Here is an 18,858-nt window from a genome sequence, read left to right as displayed (position 1 = left end):
AGAAACTCAGCACTGAGAATCTACGCCCAATTTCGTTAACATCATGCCTAGGCAAACTCATGGAGCATGTCATCCTCAATAGGCTCCAAAACTATGCGGAGGACATGAACCTCCTACCTGAAACAATGTTAGGATTCAGGGCCCAACTATCTACCCAGGACATACTCTTGCAGCTTAACAAGGACATAATTGAAGCTGACGAGGGAACAGGAACGAAAGCAATATTGGGTTTAGACCTTGTTAAAGCTTTCGACAACGTCACCCACCAAGCCATTTTGACAAACTTGTCAGAAATCAACCCCGGAGAAAGGACGTACAACTACATCCGATCCTTCCTCACTAACAGAACAGCAGTGATAACGGTCGGAACAATAGAGTCTGCCCCAATCACACTAGGAAGTAAAGGGACGCCACAGGGCTCCGTCCTGTCCCCTTTCCTTTTTAACCTCTTCCTCATCAAAATTCCCCCCAAACTGGCACAAATACCAGACCTACATCACACGTTCTATGCAGATGACATCACACTTTGGGTAACCAAAGGATGCGAAGGCTACATAGAAGACACACTCCAAGCAGCAGTGGACATCATTGAGGCATGCGCATGGGAATCCGGCCTCACTTGTTCTGAGCAAAAATCAGAACTCTTCGTGATCCGTCGTAAACAAAGAGGTAGGCGTACCACGACATCCCCCCCGCAAATTAACGTCTATGTTAATGGACGATCTGTCAAAGAGGTACAGACCATGAGAATACTGGGGTTGTATTTACAAACAATACTGACACACTCACTAAGCTAAAACGCACGGTAGAAGCGACGGCGCGATTAATCCGCCGCATAGCTAACCGCAGACAAGGGGTGAGGGAAAGAGATTTATGCCGCCTAGTGCAGGCCTTTGCGCCAAGCAGGATACTCTATGCCACCCCTTATCTCAAATTTGCGAAAGCAGAAAAGGACAAATTGGATAGCATGATACGGCAGGCCTATAAGGCTGCGTTAGGACTCCCACTAAATGCCTCAACCGAATGGCTTATGAGGTTAGGAATACATAACACCTACAATGAACTGAAAGAAGCCCATTTAATGGCTCAAACAGCGCGATTAGCCAATTCCAGAACTGGCAGGAGTATTCTTACCAGGCTCGGAATTAACTTTCAACCTACGAATAACGATGCTAAAGTAGACTTACCTCGCGACTATAGGACGGCACTACTAATCAAACCACTCCCCAAAAACATGCACCCCTTACACCATGAGGGTAGAAGACAAGCACGAGCCAAAGCCTTACATAAGAAATACAGACAGTGCGCTGCAACACTTTATGTAGATGCGGCAGAATACAAAAATACCAATGCCTTTGCAATTGTGGTTGTGAACGAGAATGGTGACCACATTGTATCGGCGACAATCAAAACGAAATCCTTTGAAACGGCAGAAGAGGCGGCTATAGCCCTCGCCCTAGCACATACCCAAGGGAGCATCATCCTCAGCGATTCCAAAATGGGTATCAATAATTTCGCTAAAGGGCGAATTACAAACACCTCCCTTAGAATCCTTAACGCAACCAAATTCTCACCAAATTATTCCGAATTGATATGGGTCCCAGCCCATTCGGGGAATCCGGGGAACGAGGCAGCCCACAATATAGCCCGAGGTTTCGTCGACCGGGCAGTGGATGAGTCTGGCTCCCTGAATTTCACGAAGGACTCAAGATCACATATCATGATCTCACCAATCATTTTAAATTAGAGAGGAGAATTTTTCCCCCTCCAGACAAAAGACTTACTAAAGAACAAGAGGTTACGTGGCGTCGTCTACAGACGAGATCGATACGTACCCCATCACTCCTCGCGCACATTTATCCAGATCTTTACAACCCAAACTGCAAACACTGTGGCCAACGTGCTACCTACGATCACATCCTGTGGGACTGCAAAATAGAGCCACCTCCGGGTGATCTAGTTACAGCTCCTTCTCTCGAGCGGTGGGAGACCGTGCTGGCTAGCTCTGACCCCAGAACGCAAGTTTTGGCGGTGGAGTGGGCTGACAAAGTCGTCGAGGGCTATGTACTCTCGACCACTTAACGCGACCTCTTGCCAAGCTCTTCCCGGCGAATAAAATGTTTTACAATCAATCAATCTGTCCTACCAGGAGGAGGAATAAATGCTTATTCATTTCAAGGGCTTTCCTCCCTGTCGGTGCCCTTAGTTCAGAACTGTGTTTCATTTTGCTACCTGCGCGGCCCTGGTTATCAGCTGTCGCTGTGTTTTCAGGTCAGGGCTGGTCAGTGTGTCCTCCCGCTCCTCAGGTCTATATTGGCGATGTTGGGGTTTTCTGTGAATGCCGTAAAGATTTCGAAACGATTTTTCTTTTCACAAACGAAGTGGAATTTCCGTCATCTTTGTCATCAGTTATAGAGTCAAAAACGTTGCTTGGACATACTGCTCGCTGCTTTCAAGATTCTGCCATCGCCATAATTCGTAGCTGCTTGTTATGAATGTGTGATGACCGTATTGGTGCTCCCTTGGCTTATTATTAGTGCAATATAAACTTCTGCTGTGGTCATGTTCCTGGTCTTGGTGGTCAGCCTTGTTGTTACCTTTCCCTCTGTTATTGTGACTGCTGTCGCGGCTTCTCGATCTGGGTAGTCCGTCGCGTCCGTGAGGGCAATCCCTTCCTGTATTTCGCGTCTGTATACCTCATCATCATCATCAGCCTGACTATGCCCACTGCAGGGCTCCTGGTACGCTCGAGGTCACAAGGCATTGCGTATACAGGGTGGCTAGTTTTTCTAGCACTGTCTCTCCTCTATCCTTCAACAAATCTGCTGTTACCTGATCCTCACCAGCTGCTTTCCCCCTTTGCATTGATGATGATGTCCTCAGGCTTAATCGCACATACCCATGGCGTGGGCTGCATTGCTTCTAAGGCCTTCTTTACTTCCTCCTTCATCACTGCTGGGATGTCCCATTGCTGTGCTCGACTGCCTCTCTCAGTAGCGTTCTGACTACATTTGCTACTGTATAGATTTGTGTAGAACTCTTCGGCTACTTTAACTATCTTACCCATATTGCTAATGGCATTGTCCTCCATGTCTCTTGCTCTTAACGCATACACCTAGTTTTTAACTATGCCTAATTTCCTCTTCACCGCTTTTAGGCTGCTTCCGTTCTTTAGAGCATGCTCCATTCTCTCCATATTAAACTTCCATATGTCGGCTACCTTGCGCTTATTTTTTAATTTTGACGGCTCTGCTAGTTCTATTCTGCGTGCAGAGTTAGATGCCCTCATGATTTAGCGTTTCTCAATCAGATCTTTCGTCTCCTGAGATAGCTTTCCAGTATCCTGCAGAACCAACCTACCGCCTACTTCTACGGCGCACACCGTAAAGATAGCTGCGAGATTATCGTTTATTGTTTCAACATTACGGTCGTCTTCCTCAGTTAAAGCGGAAAATCTGTTCTGCGGCGAAATCCTGAATTCCTCTACTTTCCCCCTTAACGCAAACTCGCTAACAGCTTTCCGCTTCACTAGTTTCCTCCGTTCCCTCTTCAAATCTAAGCTAATACGAGACCTTACCATGCATTCTGTGGTCGCTACAACGGACCAGGCCCGCTCTAATCTTCTGGCGTTGTGGTGCTCTGGACGCATGTTTCGTGGCATTGTTGCTACGCCTAGTTTGCTTCCGATTTATTTGGGGATGTCTTATGTAGTGTTATTGATTCAGGTAGTTCCCCCTAGTTTTCTTAGTGTCTTGCTTCCGGGCTGGTAAGGGTTGGGCTCTGTGGACGCGATAGCGTTAAAGACCTCGTTACGCAGATAATCTGGCGTCGGCGTTCTGAACGATAATTGGGGTGGCGTAGAGTGGCCTGGGCAGCCACCGCCGGAGAATCAACCTACGTGGGCGACCTAGGTCACGTGATGATCTTCTGGCGACATCACAACCTACCCACCGGATTGTAAGCAAACTGCCTACCCTTGCAGGTGGCAGTTAAGTTAATGGTTGATCGCGAGAGGCTGCTCGCGAAGAGCAAATTGGTTTGCACAAGACCCACCGGAGGCAGCACCTGCCTACCCTATCGCGTCGTAACCTTGTAAGGTGGAGCTCAAGTGACTCCATTTTTTTTTTGTTTTTACGCGGCAGGTATGTTTCTGGCAGTTGTTATTCTACCATGTTGTGTATACCTAAAGTAGTTTTGATATGGAAGCCCATCTTGGAAAGTCCTTGGGATTGTTTATGCACTTTCTGGAGGAGCATTTCTTATCTGTTTGTGACTGTTTTAGGCTTGCGTATACGAAACAGCGTATGTGATTCTGCTGATCGCTAGGGCTTGCACTAATTAAGCGCATCTTTTTTTTTTTTTCACGCTGAGTTTGCGATTTGCGAGCCTTGTGACCATTCTCATCATCTGTGCCGTGGTCTTATCTAATCTGTGAAGAAGTGTAATGTCACCTGCATCTTCTTAAAAGTAGAACCCGAATGCAGGCACGTCGCCATGCAGTATTGAGGCGAAAGCCTTAAATGGCAAATGCTCGCGGTGTTCGTCCTTGCGCTAGAATCGTGCCAACTGTAGCCTCTCCTCCGCGCAGCGGCGCAACCCCTCCCCCCCCCCCCCCCCCACCTTAGCAACTGGCGCGCCGGTGGGGGGCGCAGCTGTGCACAGCAGCCGTGACGTCGCACAGTAGCGGTAGAACGAGCGCGCGCGCCTGCGGTGGCATCTGCACCGCCGCCCCTTCGCCAGACTATAGTGTACTAGCCAGACGTCTCGTTGGTGTCGAGTGAGTGAGACGCATGGCCCCGAAGCGGACCAGTGATTCCGCGCCAAGCGGTTCGGCAAAGCGACAGTGGGTTGACCACAAGGCTTTCACCAAGCACACTTTAGAATTCCCAAAGTGTCTTCGGTATATTTTTTTCTGGAAGGGGCCCAAGGTAAATTCGTGTTTAAAAGAGGAAGCGAGTGGGGGGCAAGCTTAATGAGGACTGCTCACGTCACCTTGCGGCCTCATCTTCGAATGCAGCTGTTCGATCGACGTGGACCGGTTGAGTGCTCACGAGTGCCTCAGCAGCAACCCCGAAACCCATAAAAAAATGACGCGGAAACCATAGTAGCAACAATGGGCATCTTTATAATGCAAACGAATTGCACTCTTAAAGGTGCACTGAAGTTGAATCTGAACTCAAGTCTTTTTGCCGCGGGAACTCGATCTACACGTTCTGAGCATTCTTAGAAACTGCGATTTAATGCCCTGTGTGGCTGATTTTCCTAATTAAATCGAATGAATGTCCGGCTCCCGCCTTTTTTTTTTTAATTCTCCCTCGTACGGTGGGCGGAGTCGACCAACGCGTGGAGTGCCTTGCAGCCAGCTCCGTGGAGGCTTTGCTTTCGCTTTATTTTGTTTTTTAGGTTTCCGTGAATAAATAGTTTCATTCGCGGATAATATAGACGCAAAATAAGCCCGCAGAAATAAAAATACGCGCGGACTATTTGCTTCTACGGACTACTACGTATTACTCCGCCGATGGCAGAGCGGCAAGCCGCCGCGGGACTGGCTGAAAGGCACTCCACGCGTTGGTCGACTCCGCCCACCTTACGAGGGAGAATTAAAAAAAAAAGGCGGGAGCCGGTCGTTAATTCGATTTAATTAGGAAAATCAGCCACACAGGGCAATGAATCGAAGTTTCTAAGAATGCTCGGAACGTGCAGATTGATTGTTTGATTTGAAGCAGCGCAAGGCTAAAAGCCAAAGAAGAGAGCAGAGAAAGAAACGGACGACACAGCGCTGAACTAACAACTGACATTTATTTGGCACGCTGCACGTATAAATACATTCAGGCACCAAAAAGAAAACAAAGCAAAGAGCTCATTCATGCACTGGGATTCTGCACGCCAACACAAGCTAAGATGTGCACGCCAAACAATGAATAACCAACTCGCCCATCAGCTTGTGCTTTCAAGTGCAGATTGAGTTCCCGCGGCAAAAAGAGGAGTTCAGATTCCTCATCAGTGCACCGTTAAGGCGCGTCAAGTGGCCCCCAACTTTTCGTTCTGCGTTCCGTCGAGTCGGGTAATGAAGTGAGTGTCTTTTGGTGTTTCTCTTGCCGCGAGCCTAATGCTAGTAGCTATAGCTTGATGGGTATGCATTCCGTCACTCTCAGTCCGTTCTATATATTATCGCGATCTCACGGTCTCTCGCCGGTACATCTGGAAGCTTGGGTGGGCGGGGTGACTCTCCGCTCGTTACTTGCTTTATATACATTTCCTCACTCATTAGGGCTTGCGACATATTCTGACGTGGATCTCGGTAGTTGAGGAGCTTTAGCTCAAGGTTTCTTATCATTTCCTTCGTAGTCTTCTCTAATTAGTTCCACTTCTGTTGTATCTTGCGCTCCTCGTTTCCGAGTACGGCGCGCTGCCTCAGGGCGCGTTCACACTTGTCCAAAATTCTGGCGAGCGAAGCAGATTCGCTCGCCGCAAAAACTAGGACCTGTTATCATCTGTTGACGGCCGGGCGAGGCGGAACTGCCGCGCACCTGCTGTTTCTCGCACACCACGTCGCCGCTCGCGGCGTACACAGATGTTCTAGGCACTATACAGATAGTGAGAAAAGAGCATAAATTTACGCGGTCTACGTACCATAAGCGTATGCATGCTTACGTACGCTAAACGCAGGCGCATTCCCACATTTAGTTCAGCGTATGCTAGCAAAAAATAAACTCAGCCTATAGTTACCTAAACAAGAAATTTATAACAAGAAAAAACTTGAGCTCTAGAATTTTGATACAAGTATTGTTTGATACAGTCAAACATTAAAATCCTGATTTCTTCTACTGTTGCGATTGGCCAGCGGCGTGATGCAGGACGCCGCGGACCGCGGCCCAGTGTTAGCAACTTAATAAAATTAATAAAGCAAATTTATCACACTTCTTATAGGCGGGGTGAGACGAAGCGAAAGGCCGGTGCCCCATTTACGGCCAGTGAACGCAGTGAAAAAGGCAGCAACAACGAGAATTCAGTCCGAAGCGAGGGTTCCGGTAGTTCCGGCTTCGAAGGGCGCCGCCATGTTTGTCGCCGTGCGGCGGATATCAGTCTGGACCGATAGGCCTCGCCGCGCCGCTTTCCGCCTCGCTCGGTGTCAAAGGCGGCCGAATCCGCTTCGCTCGCCGTATTTTTGGGCAAGTGTGAACGGGCCTACCACGCTGAGAAATACGCTGTTAGGCTTAACGGGGCTGCCTCTGCTTCGAGATTGCAGGCGCAAATAAAATCGCGATTCGTCGATTTCCTTTCGAAAGTTTGCTACCCTGGCGCTCCTGGTGGCTTTACCTTGCTGTCGCTATTAGCAAAACAAAAAACAAAACCTTTTTAGTGTCGTTGGCTGCTTACAGAACCTACAGTCTGATACAACTAAAAAACGAAGCGGCTTTTCCCCGTTGAAGGACCCCTTCCAGCCAATGGCGTCGGCCTTGGCGTCGTTCATGGCCCTGCTAACGTGACAATGCAGGGAGTAGTAGATGAAAGGGGATAGTCTTCCTACACTGTCAGGGATACAGTCCCCTCCCTCCATATTCATGCTAACAGCGTGGTAAGAATCAGCCGACGCCACTGGCTGGAAGGGGGTCCCCTTGGATGGGGAAAAGCCGCTTCGTTCTTGAGTTGTATCCGACTACAAATGCACGCCACCCTCCCCTCCTCCTCGCAATTCAGGCGTGCAAAAGGAAGTGAACAGGAGACATGAAAAGGGAATACCAGTGAGTGCGAGCAAAGCCGCTCGATGTTTGCATGTCACTGTCTCGCTGCAATGTGGGCACTGTATGCTTCATCTCACAAGTAATTTGCTACAGTGTGGAACATAAGCTCTCTCGTCCAATCAGGGCTGCAGGAATACACAGCAAATAGTCCCTGAACACCTGCGCGGTGTAGAACTATATTCGAACAGTTAGTACAGTGATTAAATGAGCAACTAAGTAGTACTTGCTGTTGTGCTTCGTAATAAATTTGAATGGCGCAAGGGAATGAACGCAGGAAGACAGAAAGATAGAAAGAGCGCCTAGAAAGAGTGAATAGCGATGTATTTAAAATACAGCGAGCGTTTCAGTCCCTGGTCAACAGAGAAAGCGGCCTGCTGTGAAGTGATGCTCTGCCATTGGCAAACGTGACGACTGCCGAGTCAGCCGTGCCTACTCCTGCGCAGTTAGCCTTGAAAGTCCTCGAATCGCCCCACTGAATCACTTCCAAATAAAAAAAAAAAAAAAAGCTGAGGTTTAGCTCTGGTTAAACCGGGCAAGTTGCGTAAGCAGCGTGGAGCCTAGTGGAGCGCGGCTGAAACGGTTGCTATGGCAACGGCGCTCCATCTGTTTCACCTCGCTGCGGCTATAAAGGTCGACCTGGCGCTCGAAACCTGGCGCAGTATTGTTTACGCAATAAAAATTGGCTGTGGTTTAGCTCTGGTTAAACTGGAGTAATGCGAGAGCTGGAGTGGTTTCCTCGACCCCTCTCCACTCCCCCCCACCGCCACTCGACACGGCGCATGCGCACAGCTATTGCAGCTCGGTTTCGCCTACAGTAGTTTCGCCGGCGCGCCGCGCCGCCGGCAGCTGCTCCGCACCACGTGAACAACCCATGTGACCAACGGCGCCGCCACGGAGCTCACGGGGTGCCACGCCGAAGGCTCGAAGAGCTGGCGTATAGTGTAAGCTCTCGCTCCCGAGATTTAAACCTTGGGTGCAGCAGCATGGTTTTCCTACAGCAAATTTCTAGCCTGAAAGAATTTCTAGGGGCTGAAAGAAGAAAATTTGAGGTAATGTTTTATGTGCACGGGGCTTACCATAACATCAAAAAAGTTGCTGCAAGACAAGGTGTCAATGTTGTCTTTTCTGCTCCTTGCAAACTTTCAAGCCTTTGTTCACGTGTCGCGCGTGGCAGAACTAGACCCCCTGTTTGTTCGACGCGGCATCAAAACTGCTATGTTCCTTGTGCGACACGGGTGGTTTATAAGATTCCGCTGACATGCGAAAAAGTTTACATCGGCCAAACTGGCCGGTGTATACATGAAAGGCTACGAGAGCACCATAACTCTGACTCCGGCTGACGGAGCAAACTTGCCTCGCCATTGCCGCGATTGCGGGTGCTATCCATTGTTTTGTAATGTCACCTTTCTCGGTAGAGGCAAGGATAAGGTTTAGAGGGAAATCCTCGAAGCTTTTCACATTAGTAATCAAGGAGATAACTGTATTAGCACGGCGTCAATCATGTTGATGCAGAAGGAAATAGGTTACCTGTCCCGTTGACACTGCAGCTTGACTATCTTCATCGCGGTTTTTTGTGCTGGTTTTGCGGTGCCGTTGAGCTGCGCATGCTCTGTTAGGTTTCCTGGGAGACTGGCTGTTTTTCAATAAATCACAGTTGGTAGTCCAGTCGTTGTGTGTGCCTCGTCTTTCCATTGTCCCCGTCTTTTTGGCTGGTTTTTTCTTAAGTATGTACCAACTAACCCAGATTTCAACTCTCCTTCTAGCCAGGAAGGGGCGGGGGGGGGGGGGGGGGGGGGGGTGATAGTCTCTTATTACCCATAATAAATAAATCAATCAATAAATAAATCAACAAATCAATAAATCCTTATCAACTTGTAGTCTAGGTAATGAATGGAAAATAGCGAAAGTTATTCCTATACACAAAACAGTAAGCAAAGATGACGTTTCAAATTACAGACCAATATCACTAACGTGCACGGTAGGAAAATTATTGGAACACATCATTCTAAAACATATCACCAGTTATGTTGAGCAAGAGAACACTTTATCGCCTGTCCAACATAGATTTCGGAGGGGCCTTCCAACTATCACCCAATTACTCGAACTAACACATGATTTATTCCAGAGCATTGATAACCAAAAGTAAGTTGACTTGATTGCACTAGATTTCTCCGAGGCAATTCACAGAGTAAGCCATAAAGAAACTAATCAGCAAACTAAGAGTGGTTTTAGGAGGGGGGGGGGGGCGGACAGACTTCTGTATACCTAAAAAAGAAAAAAAGATAGAAACAACGTTTTTTTATTTATTTTGTTTACACAAAAATTTTGTGAGCTTTGTTGTTGAACAATAAATGGCGAACGATATATATGTTATACCATTACTCATTTTCTGAATGTTAACGTTTACGCGAGCAATATTCATTTCGATTCCAGGGGAAACAAGTCGACGGCTAAGATGTCCCGCCATGGCATGTCCGCGAAGGTCAAAGCACCTGCCCCGACATTTCACCACTGGGATTAGCGGCCGTCATTACTCAATTCTGGGAAGTGGCTTTGTTCCGCCCTGACCCCTTCTTCAAGGCGGCTGGTCGGCGCTCCTTGTCAAGCCAAAAAGGTTTGGTTTGGTTTATTAGGGTTTAAGGATGATCCCCTCGCTGGCGTCGCTGTGTCCCTAAGGGGGGATAATGACATGAATGGGTGGCTCCTTTCGGCCCCGACGAGGTTGCTGGCCACCGCAACCGCAGGTGCATGGCACCGCTGTCGCCGTGGTCGCCGCGCCGGAGGCATGGCAAGACAACGTTGGGGGCACGGCAGGAACACAATAGCTCGACAATCACTACAAATTGTACTTGGTATAACTACCAACGTGTAGAACGTGGAATTGTGTGAAATAAGATAGCCGCTAACACGGTGAACGTACAAAATAGGGGACTACTTGACACATCACAGGCGAAAAGGCTTTCCAGTTCTTCGTCAAAAATTACGTCTCGCCCAATGAGAGGCTGAAAACGGACGTTCGGGAAAATGTGCAAAGGCTTCGGGGGGGGGGGGGGGGGGGGAGCGACCGCCCCCCCCCCTTAGGACCGCCACTGGCTTTACGTAACGGCTCTATTATCATTTGAATCGAGGATATACTTCGCTCGTTACGTCGGGAGTACCACAAGGGTGCGTCCTTGCTCCACTTTAATCCTTATCTTCATTAACGATCTGCGCACTAACATACAAGTTAAAATTAAACTTTCTGCCGATGACTGCATCCTTTACAACAAAATTAGCTCTATAAATGACCACGATGATTTAAACAGCGACCTTCATGATGTGGCAATATGGTGTGACAAATGGCAAATGGAACTGAACATTAAAAAAAAAAAAACAGCCTTCTTATCTGTAACCTGAAAAAAAACAGATCCGAATATGTGTACAGCATCAATAACATACCGCTCAACCGAGTTCACGAACACATATACCTTGGATTAATCATTTCACATGATCTAAGATGGGAATCACATATTAACAGTATAGTATCATCAGCTTTAAAACGGTTGTTATTCCTTAGAAGACGGCTTCGAGAAACGCCAACGGAGACCAAACTGTTAGCACACAGCACATTTATACGATCAGCTTTCGAATACGGAAACACAATTTGGTTTCCCCGTACACAACAGCTCATTAACAAACCAAGGAGGAGTGCAGCGAAAGGCAATAAGATTTATCTTTAACCCTTTCGGCCCTGGCGGTGTCAATTGACACCACAACACAAATATTACGCTCACGCCTCAGTAACAGAAGAAAATAGTATTAATTTTTAATACAATAGTTCCTTAGGGATCCCTGCTGCTATCGACATCGCTGTTCACGGACTTCCATTGAGCTGTGCGGTCTAAGGAAGAAGTAGCGGCATGGGAGGCATGGAGTGAAGAAGCCGAGGTGTAGCAAATTTGTTCATTTTTGTCTCACTAACCATTCGTTTTTCTCCTCTCAGATTTTTCTATGTTGTGCGAAATGCCTATCCAAGGTCACATCCCCGTCGTAAATATTACTGAATGCGTAGACGATGCGTTTGAACACATTTCTGACATGTGCGATTTTGACACCATCAGGGCTCAACGGTTGCCAGCGGTGGCCATTAAGTGATGATAGGTCATCTTTGTGGAATAGAATCTGCTAGTATTTTAGCAGATGCACCTATACTAACGGCCTTTTTGGACTGCTGACATGAATGTTCATTACAGAAAATGGACAAAAGCTTAAAATTTGCTTTCTGATGAATTGGAAAATTGAAATTTTCGCTATCATATATGGTGAATATTCGGATTGAGCCTGGAAATGACCATGCGGATGTCGGCGAACAGCAACCGGACCAAAGGAATAGCGAGAACAAATGCACGCCTGACCTAGCGCTTTTATTCCTTTTTTTTTTACCTCCCTGCTCCTCCTTTCAGCTGTGAGCATCGACACTTCGCTGCAAGAAGTGACCGGGGTATTTACACTGAAACTCGCGCTCCGCCGCTCGTGCAGCACGTGTGGCGCGCCCTCGACGCTCGGATCAATGCAGCGTGTTTGGCTGTGTTTTCTTGAGAAAGCGTATTTGGTGTGCTGATAATCAGCTTCTGCTTTCTCCCCGGCCGAGAGATATCCCGAACTCATAAGCCTATGGATGAGAGGGAATTTCCTGTCACCTGTAGGGAATATCATTCGGTCAAGACACAGAAACGACGAGGTTATGTTCCACTTTATGAATTTTTCTATAGCAAACAGCTGGTTTGAGAACAAGCGCAAGGGAGATGCAGTGTGCCGCGCGCAAGCTTAGAACTTAGATTTGCCGACCTTGGCGCTGGGCAAGTGCTTCGTGAAGCTCGATAGAGGAGGGCGTTACAGATTCGAGGGAAGCCTTTATCTTGACCACAGTCGCCTTCCAGGAAGGCTACGCAAGTTTTGAACATGTGAGCTGCTGACGTGACGTACACAAGCTGGAACAAAAACCTGGCAGGAACAAGAACGCGGAGGTATGATACAAAACGCAAGGTAAACAGGAGGGAGCGAAGTTTTTTGTGGAAACTGCGAGATTATCTATCCCTTACAAAGTAAAAAAACCTTCTTTATAGGTCTCCACACTGCAAAATAAGAAATTTTTTCGTTAATTTCTTTCTTGTCTGTTGCGGTTACCAAAACGGTCTCACTAGCATTTTACACCCATTGAGCCATGATGTCCGTTTTGACACCATACCTGTAAATCGATTAATACTCGCACCACAAGCTTTAAATTTCTACTGCGTGGTTATGGGGCCTTGGGCATTGTAAAAACGTGGAGCAAAAAAATCTACGGCCGAAATAAAAAATCCAGGGCCGAAAGGGTTAACAAATACAGGACCAGTGATTCGCCATCCCAACTACTAAAGCAAGCATGTATTCTTACTTTAGAGAAACGCGCCAAACTAGCACGATTAAAATTATTGTTCCAATTAGTACATAATACATTAAACATGCGTACTTCGTTATATATATTCGTAGAAGAATCCAGTCCATCCCGGCATTAGCACCCATTAACCCTTAGAGAGTACGCATTCCGAACCGACTGTTTCAGATATTCATTTTTCCCGCTTGCCATAAAAGAATGGAATAGTTTAACCCCTCTGTCACAACACATCTTTGCAGAAATTTGCAACTCTTGTAGAAAAACGGCTGCGCGATAATTAAAACATAATTAAACAAGTACAACAGACCACTCATATCACTGCATATAACAGCATCTGTATTAACACATTACTTACAATGTATAAAGTTGCACCGTTTTCTGCGAAAAAATGCTTTGTCTTTTGTGGTTAATTTTCTGTTATCTGTATTTTTCCTATGCCCATGTAATTATTTGCAACCAACAGTGTTTTATAATGTATTCCATTCTATTTGTATTCGATTTGTACCTTCTTACTATGTGCCCATCCTGTAAAAATCCCAATGCGATTGACAGCATCTGAAATAATAAGAAGAAATCCGCCCCTACAGACGAGGCCTAAAGAGAAAGGCGACAAACAAATAACCACGTTAGTGCAGCGCTGTTTCATTACTTTGGGTATTATATATGATGCCAATATATATATATTGGCACTTGCACAAGGTATAAGCATCTTCCTGAGGGAGAAGCAACAATCGAGAAACACAGTGAAGCTGAGCTTTCAGTCTGAGGTGCGGAGTTCATAAAGCAAGACAGCATCGTTAGGCTGGTCCTCAGTTAGGTACACAAGCAAACACAAACGCGAACAATTAAAGATACACAAGCACATAAAGAAAGTTGCAGTCAGTAAACCATATAAGCACAAGTACATAAATAAACTGGCAGTCAGTAAACCATATCAGATATCCGCAAACCTCCAAAAGCACTATTTAAGGCTGCGCAAATAGAACATGAAAGATTCTATTCCCAGTGAAATAAAGAAAAACGGGTGCGAAAGAAGTAGCGGAAAAGTCGAAACGAGCGAAACCGAGCGAAAAAAAAGGAAAGTAAAAATGCGCATTCGATAGTCTGTGAAGGTCACTCAATTAAGGCATCGCAAAGGTCATAAAATCTAGCGCGAAAATGTGCGCGCTGGTAAGAAAGGTTCGATACACAGCGTGCCATTTTAAACGCAGGATCGCGAGGATTCGTACGCAATAACGTGAACGATACAACAGCAACGCGAGAGGAGTAGAAAAATATAAAACTGAAATTGAATAGTCTCTCTATAAAGAGTGTCTCTTGAGAGCTGCGGAAGGAATCATGTCGTCCCGCGTCTCAGCACCGTCTTCGTCATCCGTCGTTGTTGGCGGCCGTAAACAGAGGGCGCACCCAAGTCCCCAAATAGGGATCGCCGTTCCCTGGAACTGGGGAACAGGCGCTCCCACTACATTCGGCACTTGCCCTGCACGTAGTCCTCCCGCACGTTGCAGCTGTACGCGTCGGCAAACGGGGCGAAGACGTGCAGGGGCAGGAGGCAGTGCTCTTGCGGTGAGAGCAGTCCCGTGGCTGCACCGGAGCTACACCAGAGCATGCAGGAGCGCGTGAAGAATGTGCGCTGAGCAGAGTGCCAGTACTCCTCCTGCGCGGACGAGGAGGAAGAATCAGAAGATGGGAAAGACAGAGAAAGTGGAGGGCTAACAAGGAGGAAGGAAAGAACTGAAGAGAGGCGGTTGCGTCGCTTTTTTTTAAGGCGAAAGACTTTATTGGCTCATACTATCGTCCGTTAACAAAGCGTGTCACACGCGTTTAACTCGGGAACTAAAAAAGATATAAGAAAACCAATGGTTGCTTCAGATAGAAGAAAAATGAACCAAGAAGCCATGTTTGATGACTGTGGATTAATTAGTTCATTATTTATAGGCAAAAATGTGGAAATTGCGTGTAAATAGGTCGGACGTCGATATAGCCACGGAAACGATGTGACGTCACATCCACCGGAAGTAGTCAAGGCAGTGTCCTCGGCTCTCGCCTCTCAACACTTTAGTTGCCAAGCGTCCTCGCAATTTTTTTTAAGCAGGCGCCCCTATGCTTGCGCCCCTAATCTTAGCTAGTCTAACTAGGGGAACCAGATGCGTAGGGGTTGCTTATGAAGCTTGAGCCCCCCCCCCCTCCCCCCCGAAATTTTTTTCTGTCACGCACCGGTAATCAAAGCAACCTCCGGCGCCGGAAGTCATTCTAGATTTTGTCACCTACAATGTCTTTTTGAGACTAGAAAATACATTTTGGCGCGAACATTGCTAATTTGGATTGGATTTCATGTCAACGCCCATGCACCTGGAGTCACGTAAGGCAAACATCAGTTAGTATCATGGTCGAAATTACCATGCGAATACTAAAATTTTGAGGACATCAATAACCGATCTTGACTGATCTTGTTTATTGAAAGCACTGCCCACGCGGCGTTTCCCAACATACACGCGTTCGAATATTGGTTAAGAATTAACAGCTACCTAGAAAAACACAGCATTCTGTCACCCTACCAATTTGGGTTCAGAAAAGGATATTCCACAACAACTGCCGTTTCGACCTTTGTTGACATAGTTAGGAAGTTTATTGATTCGGGTTCCCTAGCAGCAGGCATATTTATCGACTTCGCCAAAGCTTTGATTCTCTAAACCACAGCATTCTTAAAGAAAAGTTAATTGGTTACGGCGTCAACGGCACACCCCTAACACTCATTGAAAGTTACCTAAAGGACCGCCATCAAGTTGTTTTCTTCGGAAATTCACAGTCGACTGCAAAGGTGATTAATATCGGGGTTCCCCAAGGCTCCGTGTTGGGACCTTTGTTTTTTTTGCTTTATATCAATGACTTGCCTTCCCAATTAACTTATGCTCAAACTGTATTATATGCCGATGATACGACTCTAGTATTATCAGATCGCGATGAAAGTGCCCTGATTAGAAAAGTAAATAAAGAATTACAAAATGTACATAAATGGTGCATGGCGAATGCAGTCAACCTTAATCCTAATAAAACCGTTTTTATCCTTTTTCACTCTGGCAGAAGAATTGTTTCTCAGCATACAGATGTAATTTACAATAACCGGCCTATTCAGCATGCTACCAACACAAAATTTTTGGGTATTGTGATAGATAGTTATCTCAAGTTTGATTTACACATCCGTTCAATAATTAAAAAAGCCTCATACGGCCTGCATGCACTTTCCAAATGCCGAAATTTTTTCCCCGTTGATGTGCTTGTTAACCTTTATTACGCCTTTTTCCATTCACATATTAATTACTGTGTATCTGTTTGGGGATGCACATATTCATCTCACATCGCCCCCTTATATGCTTTTCAAAAAAGAGCTCTTCGAATTGTCGCGCAAAACATTCAGCATACTCATCCGGATGAATTATTTGCCGTTCTTGGTATATGACCTAGTAACTTATAATACCGCTTCCTTAATTTATCAGATAATTCACAACACACTCAATTTAACTACAGTATGTCTTCGTCACTCATTACGCACGAACACGTCTACTACAAGACATCGGCTCTTGCTTCCTACAATACATACAAATTATGGTCGACAAACGTTGCAATTTACGGGTCCTTATCTGTGGAATAGTATAACGTTCAAATTTCACCTACACTTCATGCCTTTCAGAAACAATTAAAACATTTTCTACTAAATTCAACCTAGTCTACATTCTTTAGTGCTGTGGTTTGTGTTTTTCTTTTCTAATTATAACATGTTTATTTGATATTGTCAGTAGTATCCAGTGCCTACAGCTGTAACATGCTTATTGTCATATAGTTGCGTTATTTGTTGCTGTCGTCTACGTCATATGTAATAGCTTATAGTGGTCGGGACCCTTAAACAAATTTTGTTGGGTCCCTGAAATTGTCTGTTTGTATTTCATGTTTTATGCTAAATAAATACTTTCTTTCTTTCTTTCTTTCTTTCTTTCTTCAACTTGCGGCATCATTCGTGGCTTTCGTTTGTCCTTCTCGTTCCTTTTTTAGCTAACTGCTTTTACTTTTTCTTTGAACCAAAGGGATACCCTTCTGTAATTATGGGTGCAGAATAATTGTCGCCATGCAGGCACTTAAAAAATACGTACTTTCGTATTGATTTCTGCATACCACCTCTATTATTCTAACCATATGGTGCTGTCGCGACCGCAGCATGGCCCAAGTGCATATCGCGACTTCAGCTATCATAGTTTTGTTCTTGCCTGGATCGTCTGTCTTTCCGTATGTAAAGCTTATTATCTGTGATTCCGCAAGGTGTTTATTTGCCTTGTTCGACGCATTATATCGAGTGACTTTTGCTCAGATACGTAGATTTAATGGAGACATACGTGTATTTAAATATCCTGTTGCGAGGTTTTGTGTATACATACAACGACTTTGCTTCCATTGACACTTTTTTGTCCTTTATCAAGTTGTATCTTCGCATTTCTAATACTACATTTTATCTGCACACTTCTCATGTATATTTTGCAGAACTCCTCGTTTATACATGTGCTCGTTGCTGCGACTGAAATTTCAGTGCAATCGCGCGCAATACGTGGCAGCTGCTGCTGCCCAGTACACTGGAACGAAGGACAGCGTCGTTGAGATTTTTTCCGGGCCGTTCCATATGTACAAAAATCTCAAGGTTCTTGAACGACAAAGATTCATTAAAATATTTGTCCTGTATACTTGCTAATTCCATGGCATTTACGTTTTTCATATCAGCGGCATGTACAGCTTTGCCGGTTTTGGACTGATATAGTTCTAGACTTCGTGTGATATTTCCTTTACTTATTAAAAACGCAAAGAAATGGAAGCATTGGTATCAGTTATGTCTGCCACAGTTTTTAAGACATACGAATGTATTCTTTTATTTAAAAAAAGACATATTTCATTTGTATAGACGGTGCGTAGCGTTAACTAATACGCAATGGCAATGCAGTTACTATTCTTGCGTTTGATCCCTCCACAAATTGTATGAGGAGACCGCGCTGCAACATGAGCCCCCCCCCCCCCCCCCTCCCCCCCTTCCCCCCACCGAACAAAATTTCTGGCTACGCCATAGAGGGGAACAATTCCCAGTTCACCCGCAGCGGTGGCACTCGGTGGTTATGGTGCTCGCCTTCTGACCCGACAGACGAGGCCTCGATCCCGGCCTCGGCGGTCGAATTTCGATGGAGGAGAAATTCTAGAGGCCCGTGCACTGTGCGATGTCAGTGCCCGTCAAAGAACCCTATGTGGTCGAAATTTCTGGATCCCTTCACTACGGCGTTCCTCACAGCCAGAGTCGCTTTGGGACGTTAAGCCCCAATAAACCAAACCAATCAAACTGTTACGTCAGCCACCCTCTAGAGAAATCGCAGCAAATGAACAAGCAGCTTTTATGTCGCAGTTTCTGTACACTCCTCAAGCGAACTCCAGGCATTTCGTACGTATCCTTTGGCTGAAGTCTAAACCGACTCAACGTAAGGGAAAAAAAAATTAGTTAATTCTACATGCCGATGCATGTTTACTAATATCTCGCGCACAGTGAAAAAAAAAACATACGCGATATAGAGCGTTTAATTTGCAATTTCCAAGGAGCGCTACCGTTTATCTTGTAGCTTCATTTAGAATTTACAGCTAATTTGCTTATCAACGTCTGGTAATAGGGTA

At 45.9% G+C, this 18,858-nt stretch overlaps 1 protein-coding gene across 1 annotated transcript in view; it reads right to left on the bottom strand.

The window, feature by feature from the left end:
- Positions 1-14,623: 14,623 nt before the first annotated feature.
- Positions 14,624-18,858, bottom strand: part of LOC149331166 (uncharacterized) — a 35,194-nt gene continuing 30,959 nt past the window's right edge. Inside the window, exon 7 of the mRNA XM_089555892.1 lies at positions 14,624-14,818. Coding sequence (XP_089412018.1) covers positions 14,624-14,818 — 195 coding nt within the window. The remainder of the gene's footprint in view (positions 14,819-18,858) is intronic.

This window comes from Amblyomma mixtum, chromosome 8 (genome assembly GCF_055824585.1).
Source record: "Amblyomma mixtum isolate Tamu chromosome 8, ASM5582458v1, whole genome shotgun sequence".
NCBI lineage: Eukaryota > Metazoa > Arthropoda > Arachnida > Ixodida > Ixodidae > Amblyomma > Amblyomma mixtum.
This window is presented reverse-complemented; position numbering and strand designations above follow the sequence as displayed.